General features: G+C 32.3%; 1 protein-coding gene across 2 annotated transcripts; it reads right to left on the bottom strand.

The window, feature by feature from the left end:
* On the bottom strand, positions 281-3,957 carry LOC107619287 (CTL-like protein DDB_G0274487). 2 transcript variants are annotated; one of them, XM_016321543.2, is made up of 7 exons: positions 3,496-3,953; positions 2,654-3,117; positions 2,060-2,243; positions 1,720-1,944; positions 1,514-1,630; positions 1,075-1,308; positions 281-759 (listed from the first exon to the last, which is right to left on the bottom strand). In XM_016321543.2, exons 1-7 carry the CDS (start codon positions 3,559-3,561, stop codon positions 556-558), a joined length of 1,494 nt encoding a protein of 497 aa, XP_016177029.1. In that variant the 5' UTR covers positions 3,562-3,953; the 3' UTR covers positions 281-555. The 2 variants fall into 2 exon arrangements, with proteins under 2 accessions (XP_016177029.1, XP_020966685.1); XM_021111026.1 differs by lacking the exon at positions 1,075-1,308 and having other exon boundaries at positions 3,496-3,957.

Here is a 9,572-nt window from a genome sequence, read left to right as displayed (position 1 = left end):
TTTCATTGGTTCATTACTCCTACCAATAACAATAAAGTTAGGGGTCAAGATGATCTTAGAAAAACTATGTATTTGTTGATTTAATTTTGAAGGATTATATATATCTTATTTAATCATATGGCATTTTCCTTTTCAAGCACCATCTTAATCACTCCTTCACTTTTTGTGTTCCATGAAAACGTGAATCTAATACTGTTGATCATTAATAAATTCTTTTAATGTAAAATATTTTCACAGTAACGTATATGCCGAAAATAAAGCTTTTGTACTAGAATAAAAATAAAAAATAAAAGGAAAGAATATAAACCTGTACATTTTCCAATTTATATACTGGTTCAGTTCAGACACACGAATATTTTAAGTCTCTAAAAAAAAGGAGAGTTGACTATGAATTCCCCTGTATATAGAAAGACCAAAAGGGAAGCAACCATGGAAATTGCCTTGTATGAAACCAAGAAAATGAAATCACTATATATGAATTAAAATAAGAAAACTGTTGGAAGTATATATGCATGTATGGATATGTATGTATATATAAGAGAATGTGGTGTTTGGTCAAATGGAAGTATTTCCATCGAGACGATAGCGGGTTAAAACTTCCCTAGCTCGAGCACTTCTATGTTGAAGCCTCTGATGCAGTGTCTCCGATAACTGGTTGAAAAATTCAGTGTCCCATCTTTGTATCAATAAGGGGTCTTCTGCATAGCATATATATATCGATGTAACAGCACTTTCCACCACAACCATTGCCAATCCAACCTGGGATAAAAAAATAAAGGTTACACTTTCATGCAATAATTTGTTATATACACCAAACATTCACATATTCAACAATGTACACCTTGACGGATTCTTTTCTAACGGTCAATATATAACAAAATTAAATAAAATAATCATATGCAAGACATGCCGTCATTAAGATTTGTCCTATATGTACATATAATGAACAATTTGAATGTTTCATAGTCAAAGTAAAAGATAGGATATATCTAATTATCTATGAGCAATTCAGGTCATGATTAAGCTTTCACCAAGAAGGATCCCTTGGAAGTCAACAAGAGATTGTAAACTCACCAATACCATTCCCATTAGCATGGACGTGGACCCAATCATCATAACTCGGTCCTGCCATTTGAACCAAGCCCAAACACCAGAGCAAGTTCCGGTTATGAGCCCGCCGAAAACGGTGCCCATTAGCAGGACAGCACCTGAGCAATCATAGGCCACAAGTGCTTCGACCCCAGTTGATTGGAACAGCTCCCATGCATCTCTAGCCGAACGGTTAAAGCTTTTACCATGCACAGCAATCTGTTTATGGCACACGACCATGAACCATTCAAGCATAAGATTTCCCACAAAAACAAGTGAATCACCAATGTTACAATGGACAACTTTTTCTGCCGAAAACAAATTTTTTCAACATGCACAGAACTGCAGTGACCATTCCAGGCCATTTTCTGTCGAATACAGAATTTTATCGACATGGACTGAGTTGGTGGACACAGTAATGTACCTGAACATAAGCATACTTGTTGAAAAATCGGACAAGAGTCTCCACAAGATGGAAAAGGAAATCGACACAGCACAGCAGACACTCATTGTTGCCAATCTTTGAACGAAACCCACGAATCTGAGATAATTCAAAAGGTGGATAAAAGAAAGAGAGAAAAGATAAGCTACCACCAATAAAAGAAAGTTCCAGAAAACAAAAGTGGTTACCTTCCACCTCAAGGTCCTAATAGCAGCAGTAAATAGTGAGCCATAACAGATACTGCCAAAAGATGTTGTTAAAGCATACTGTAGAGATTTCATTAAGGAATCATCGGGAATTGATGCCGCCTCTCTACCACCATGGAAAAGAACAAGAAATACCATCCCAGACACTATAACATGTACAGTATTACAGAGTACCGCACCCGTCCAAAATAAGCTTACAGAGAAAACCTGCATGAGTCAATAGCATGATCACAGTACTGAGATGAGGAAAGCTTAAGTAATCTGCTCCCACAATCAATCCCAACAAGAACAGAAGAATGAAGAGCAAAACTTGCCAGCTCACCACAAGAAGCCACCAGCGTCCACCATCACCGATACTTGAAGCCACAACACCAGCTGCTCCAAATGACCATAAGGCCATCCATAAAAGCACAACCACCATAAATAAGTATGCCACTCTCATAACCTCAGGAAGATTCCATACCATCTGCACAGCTTTTTGCAGAACCAACATTGTGAATGGAAGTCTGGAAGTAAAACAATCATAACAGATTCAGTTAGTTATGCTTAAAAAAATTAATTAAAAAAAAGTAATAAATAAAACTATTGTGATTACAGAGAGCTAGCAAAAATTGGATTGACAAGGGAAGAGGAACGAATGTGCACAAGAATTCATGAATCTGGAATATATGTCATACTGTTTTGTCATTGATGCAGAAGATAAACAAAACTGCTTCACCACATGATCCAGTGAAAAACTTAAATTGTGTTAACAGGGACAAGCCATTGGCATTTTTTATAAACCAGCATACTCAGAACTACTTGTCATTTAAAATTTCAGATTCTATATATTGCAACAATGAAAGAGTATCTATGATTATACAAAACATTCACCTAATACCATTATCTATACTAATGTCCCAGGTCAACGCTTTACCTGTCTATGACTGCTAAGACATACAAGAACTGCAGGGCAGCTCCAATAGCAAAGGCGATTCCCCAAAAAATCTGGCCTGCCCAGAAACACAGAACACTAACCACAGCAAGATAAGTGGTGAGGATGTGAACGGACACCTTCATCATCTGAGTGGCCCTTGAGCCCAACAACAACAACCAACTCCATCCAAGAACTGTCCCAACTCCACCAGCAGCAGCATAAAGCGGCCAATAAGTCTCGGTCAACCCAGCTTCATTCTCCGAAAACCGGGAGGTAAACTTGTCAATGTTAAGTCTATTCTCTTCCTTGAACCTATTGAGGCCAAGAACCCCCAGAAGGAAACCAAGGGCAACCAAATGAACCACAAATACTCCAAACCAGAAAACATCATGCCATCGCCTCCGTGATTGTTCTAAACTGGCAGCTTCACTGCCATCACCGCTTCTCCTACTTCTGGCGGCATTCTGTCAAAACAAGATCAACTGAATTCACATACTTCGAATTCATTTTTTTAACACTTACTCTTCAATCCAATTGAGTTGATAAAGATAATACTTTTTGCCACTACATGTACCCAAGTATATCAAATCATTACTGAATTTATTTATCTTTTCGTCTTCTCCATATGAGAGTAATTACTAATTTGGTGCCAGATAAGCAGAATTAGTCAAAACTTATCAAAAGCATTTCCTTTTATACCCCCTAAAATAGAAAAAATACTAATTTGGTGCCAAAATAGAAAAACAAAGTCATCAAATAAAGTAAATTGATAGCGGTACATAAATAGTAAAAGCTAGTTATTGAAGAGAAAGAGAATGGTTAGTATGGGATGATAATGATACCTGATCAGCGGTGGCTATGGAAGCAAATTCAGAGGAGGAGGAAGAGAAAGAGGGAGAATCCATCATAAGGGGCAATGGAGAAACATTGCAGTGTGTTAGAAGAAATAGAGGGAATTTGGTAAACGGGTGGGAAAACGTGAAGACCAAGGCGACAGAGTTTTGGGGAGAATTAAGGTCAATGGGGTGGGTTGGTTGAGTTTCTAGGGTTTTGAATTGAATATTTGAAACAGTAGAAATAGTAATAGTAATTGTTTAAGGAAAGAAGATTGAAATTGTGGGAATGGAAAACTGAAACTTAACGGCTAAGAGGAAGAGAGAAGGGAAGAAGAAGAGTTGAGGGAGTTTGGAAGCAGAGAGAAAGAGAGAAAGAGTCATTTTCGGTGGCTTTGGCTTTTGGCTTTTGAAGACCAATCGCGCGGTGAAGTAGATACTCGATACCCGCCATTAGCGTAGAGATTGCTATAACACTACAAAACGTTACTATTTCTCAAGTGTCACGTTTTTGCCTCTGTTAACTGTAATTGTCAACTACAAACTAAATATGCATGCATTGACTTCCAACATTTTTATATAATTTAAATTCATAAAATTTTACCTTATTATTATTATTATTTTACCAAAGATATGAGACTCGAACCTGTAACCTCTTAATTGAGTATGGGAAGACTATGCCATTTGAGCTATTACTCATTGGTTTACCTTATTATTATTTGAGTTTAGCATTTTATATCGTCGTGCAATCACATCCGTTATTTTAGATGATTATTTATACGATTATGTAAAAAATAATTATTTTTATCGATGTGGCGTTACGTAATTAGATACATGTATAAAACTACTTTATACTAATAATGCATTAAAATTAAACTCTTATTGTTTTAAGAAAAATGTTATTTTTTGCGAGTCTTCTACACTCATATCCCATAGATATTAATGTTAATTATATATTTAAAAAATAATATTGCTAATCAACTAAGGAATATAATATATAATTAAAGGTAAATGCTATAGTTTTTCTATGAAATAAGCGGTGAATTTTATGTACTTTTGTGTCCTAGAGTTCATATATGTTGATATTTTATTATGTATTTCTAAATTGACTCCTATTTAATTTTTTGCTAATTCTTTTTCTAAGTTAACTCCATTGTTTGACCGTTTCTCATTCTAACCACTCGTTCAAATACAAAGTGAATCACACCCACCGTTTTACCTTTTTTTTTTCCGTAATTTCTGTGTTTTTCTTTTTCTTTTTTTTCTTTCAAATTTAAAAACGCAAATCCTAACTCATTAGGTATTTTACGGTGAAAACTCACATGCCAATTTAATAGTCAAAGATCACTAGATGACAAATAATTTTTGGGAATCACTTAGATAAAGATATTAAAAATGTCTTTTCTTAAAGATATTTTTTAAAAATTAAAATTTAACACATATAATCAATTAAATTATATTATTTTTATTAAAATTAGACTGGACAAATTAATTTAGCAAAAAATTAATAAATTAAATTTTAATTATTAAAAAATATCTTTAAAAAAAGACGTTTTCTGCGTCTTTATAGGAGCATTTCCCATCATTTTTTATTATAATTTCCTATGAAAACACAATTTTTTAACATTGTATAATACTGACTTATGGAAAAAAAAAAACTGTAAGGGAAAAAAATGAAAAAGAGCTATCTAAAAGTAGTAATAAAGAAGGACATTCCTTTAATTTGATACTCTTATTTGTAAAAGTTGATAAATAATGTATGTATATTGTTAATATTGTTAAACCCAAAATGATAGTTCATGTGGAGGAGTTTGATATTAGTAGGACAGTAGGACACATGTTAACATGTTGTCAAGTAAATGGTGTTAAATCAGGACCAATTAACAGTAAAATAGGTGAAAATACATTAAATTGTATCAATTTTTAAATACATTAATGAAATATATAAACCATTAATAGTGATACACATAGGCAGATGTAATTTATTAAGAGGATGGAAACATTCACCTAATTAAAGACATAGAAAACATTAAAAGAAAACAAAATTAAGAAAATTGGTACATAAAAAAAAGATGAAAATTCAGGTGCAGCCAACTTTACGTAAAATTAATAGTTGAAAAATCTTAAATAATTTGACTAATTTAACTAAATTTTATCTAATAATTCTTAATTAATAACTTCATGTGAAGTTAATTGCACCTAAGTTTTCTTCACAAAATCTCTTCTCATGAACTAATTTATAGGTTAAACGATAGTAGATACGTTAGGTTGGTACCAATAATTTATGAGAAAGTTTGGCAGTATGTGTGATTTGTCCATAATAATGAATGGTATTGCCCTTATTATCAATATCATATCATTAATCAAGGTTGTCATCGTGCCTGTGGAGCCAATTCAAAATTGGAACTCTGAACTCTGCAAGTATTTTACTTAACAGAACCGTATCGGATTTTTTTATTCTCCCCAGAGACAAAATATAAATAATTTCAATGAATTGTCATTTTCTCTTTGTTAGATACTTTTTACTAAGATTCCTAATACATAAGATAAAGTTTAGATATTTATCTTAAAATGTACTACTCAATTCCCAAACGCAATGGATTGTTATTTTGATAGTGAGAATAATATTCTCTCAGTTTTTACTCGTATTATCGGGATTTATGTTTTACAATATTAATAAGATATTTTATTTAACACACTCTAAGATTAGTATACAAATTTGTTGGTTGACTTTAGAAGATATCAATATATAAAGTTAAAATATTTAATTAATCAACAATGTTATTTGAATTATTATATAGCTAAAATTCATTTGTGAATATCATTACATAGCCACATAGATGATAGTTTATAAATAATAATAATAATAATTTGTTTTGTTCATCTTATTGGAAGCACAAAACATGAAAATGGACATCGCAAGCAAGTCTCCTTAATTTATATAGCCATCTAGTTATATATTTCACGTTATAATCAATTTTTAGATTTATCTTAAAATTTATCTAAACAGATAAATTTAAATAATATCGTATAAAATTTTTGGTATAAAAATTATAGGACAAAAAACAGAAATAAATCAAGGGAGAAAATAATTTACGTGAATAAGCCAAAACGAAAACTGCTTCATGAATCCACCAACGTACGTTTATATGTAGTTTGAACCAACTTAGTTCGAACTCCATTTCTACATAATTCGAACCAGCTTGGTTCAAATTACACACACTATAATTCATGGTATAATTCGAATTATGCTGTTAAAAAATTAATAATTTATTAAAAAAATTATTAAAAAAATTAAAAATTTAAAAATAAAAAAAAATATATTTTATTTCATACGTTAAAAAAAGCTAACAAAATATTTAATTACGAGACTTCTTTTAAAATATTAATGAGCTATCAATTCGAATTCCATACAATACTTTTCTATCCATTTTTAATAGTTCATGAATATTTTTTAATAAATTTGTTTAAATTATACTACAAAAAATATTTTATCCTATGCAAAACAATTTAAAAAAAATGGCTTAAAAAATGTTAGGAGTACTATAAAAATTTGTAATGTTATAATAACTTAGGTAAATACATGCATGTACTCAAATTTTAAATAAAATATTCTACATAGTCAATAATAATTTAGAAATGAAAGAAAATATTTTATTCCATACAAAATAATTAAAAAATATATTTTATTCTATACAAAATAATTTTAAAAAATGGCTTAAAAGATTTTATGAGTACTATAAAAGTTTGTAATATTCTAGTGATTTAGGTAAATACATGATAAAAATATTTTTTCTTTAATTTCTAAATTATTAGTGACTATGTGGAGTATTTCTTTAATGTTCTAAGTCATTAGGACATTACAAATTTTTATAGTACTTCTAACATTTTTTAAGCCATTTTTTAAATTATTTTACATAGAATAATTTTTTAATAAATTTTTTTAATAAATTTTTTTAAATTATACTATAAAAAATATTTTATCCTATGCAAAACAATTTAAAAAAAATGGCTTAAAAAATGTTAGGAGTACTATAAAAATTTGTAATGTTATAATAACTTAGGTAAATACATGTATGTACTCACGTTCGTCCATGGCTTCCAAATCGTGTTTCCTTGAATTCAATCGATTGGTTTTTCAAAACAATCGATTGAATGATAACTCAATCGATTGGTTTACACCATATCACAAAACAATCGATTGAAAGTTGTAAGGTAGAATGGTAAAAAGCTTAAACCAATCGATTGTTTATACTTTCCAATCGAATGAATGCTTCAAAACAATCGATTGTTGTTGTTACTCAATCGATTGAACACCCAGTTATGTGTCTGTGGCATTTATGTATCCGGTGGTAATACTGGAAAACAAAGTGTTTAGGGCCATGACCAAGACTCATAAAGTAACTGTGTTCAAGAATCAACATACTGAACTAGGAGAATCAATAACACTATCTGAATTCTAAGTTTCTATAGATGCCAATCATTCTGAACTTCAATGGATAAAGTGAGATGCCAAAACTATTCAAGAGGCAAAAAGCTACAAGTCCCGCTCATCTGATTGGAGCTAAGTTTCATTGATATTTTGGAATTTATAGTATATTCTCTTCTTTTTATCCTATTTTATTTTCAGTTGCTTGGGGACAAGCAACAATTTAAGTTTGGTGTTGTGATGAGCGGATAATTTATACGCTTTTTGGCATTGTTTTTACATAGTTTTCAATATAATTTAGTTAGTTTTTAGTATATTTTTATTAGTTTTTAATTAAAATTCACATTTCTGGACTTTAATATGAGTTTGTATATTTTTCTGTGATTTTAGATATTTTCTGGCTGAAATTGAGGGACTTGAGCAAAAATCAGATTCAGAGGTTGAAGAAGGACCGCAGATGCTGCTGGATTCTGACCTCCCTGCACTCAAAGTGGATTTTCTGGAGCTACAAAACTCCAAATGGCACGCTCTCAATTGCGTTGGAAAGTAGACATCCAAGACTTTCCAGCAATATATAATAGTCCATACTTTGCCCGAATTTAGATGAAGAAAACTGGCGTTCAACGCCAATTTCATGCTGTATTCTGGAGTTAAACGCCAGAAACAGGTTGCAAAGTGGAGTTAAACGCCAGAAACAGGTTACAAACTGGCGTTCAACTCCAAGAGAAGCCTCTACACGTTTAAGGCCTCTTATTTCCCCTCCTGTCATAATACAATGCACCATGGTGGCTCTCGTGATATTTACCTCTAAATTGTTTGTAGTAGGGAGGATGGATCTCCTTACAATTTCAAACCATCCCTTAGCTTCCAGGAAAAAGTCTCCTCTTCTAATGAACCTTGGCATTCTCTTGGAATTCCTTACCCAGTCAGCCCCTGTAGCACAAATGTCGTTGACGATTTGTTCGTAGTCAGGGTCACCACGGACTCTTACATGGTAACTAGATTCTTCAAATGGTGTTGGTCTGAGCTCAAGGACCCTCATGATAGCCTTCGAGCCAAGCACACACCAAGTGGGCCCAAAAGTGGATTTCTACATCATTTACTCAATTCTATAAACCCTAGTAACTAGTTTAGCATAAATAGGACTTTTTACTATTGTATTTACATCTTTGATCAGTTTTATGCTATCTTAGACCTTTATGGGGGCTGGCCATTCAGCCATGCCTGGACCTTATCACTTATATATTTTCAACGGTAGAGTTTCTACACACCATAGATTAAGGTGTGGAGCTCTGCTGTTCCTCACAGATTAATGCAAAGTACTATTGTTTTTCTATTCAATTCAAACTTATTCCTATTCTAAGATATCCATTCGCACACAAGAACATGATGAATGTGATGATTATGTGACGCTCATCATCATTCTCACTTATGAACGCGTGCCTGACAAACACTTCCGTTCTACATGCAAACAAGCTAGAATGAGTATCTCTTAGATATCTAATACAGGGGACCGAGTCCGAGATACTAGAGTCTTCGTGGTATAAGTTAGAACCCATGGATGGCCATTCCTGAGATCTGAAAAGTCTAAACCTTGTCTGTGGTATTCCGAGTAGGATCTGGGAAGGGATGGCTGTGACGAGCTTCAAACTCGCGA

This window comes from Arachis ipaensis, chromosome B09 (assembly GCF_000816755.2).
Source record: "Arachis ipaensis cultivar K30076 chromosome B09, Araip1.1, whole genome shotgun sequence".
NCBI classification, from domain to species: domain Eukaryota; kingdom Viridiplantae; phylum Streptophyta; class Magnoliopsida; order Fabales; family Fabaceae; genus Arachis; species Arachis ipaensis.
This window is presented reverse-complemented; position numbering and strand designations above follow the sequence as displayed.

What these genes read in the sequence shown, in the direction of transcription:
- LOC107619287 (XM_016321543.2), bottom strand. Translation starts at nt 3,561, where the DNA reads ATGATGGATTCTCCCTCTTTCTCTTCCTCCTCCTCTGAATTTGCTTCC. An exon ending in GTCTTAGCAGTCATAGACAG is followed by an intron (nt 2,244 to 2,653) that starts GTAAAGCGTTGA and finishes TTTTACTTCCAG; the next exon opens with ACTTCCATTCACAATGTTGG. An exon ending in TGCTAATGGGAATGGTATTG is followed by an intron (nt 760 to 1,074) that starts GTGAGTTTACAA and finishes TTTTTATCCCAG; the next exon opens with GTTGGATTGGCAATGGTTGT.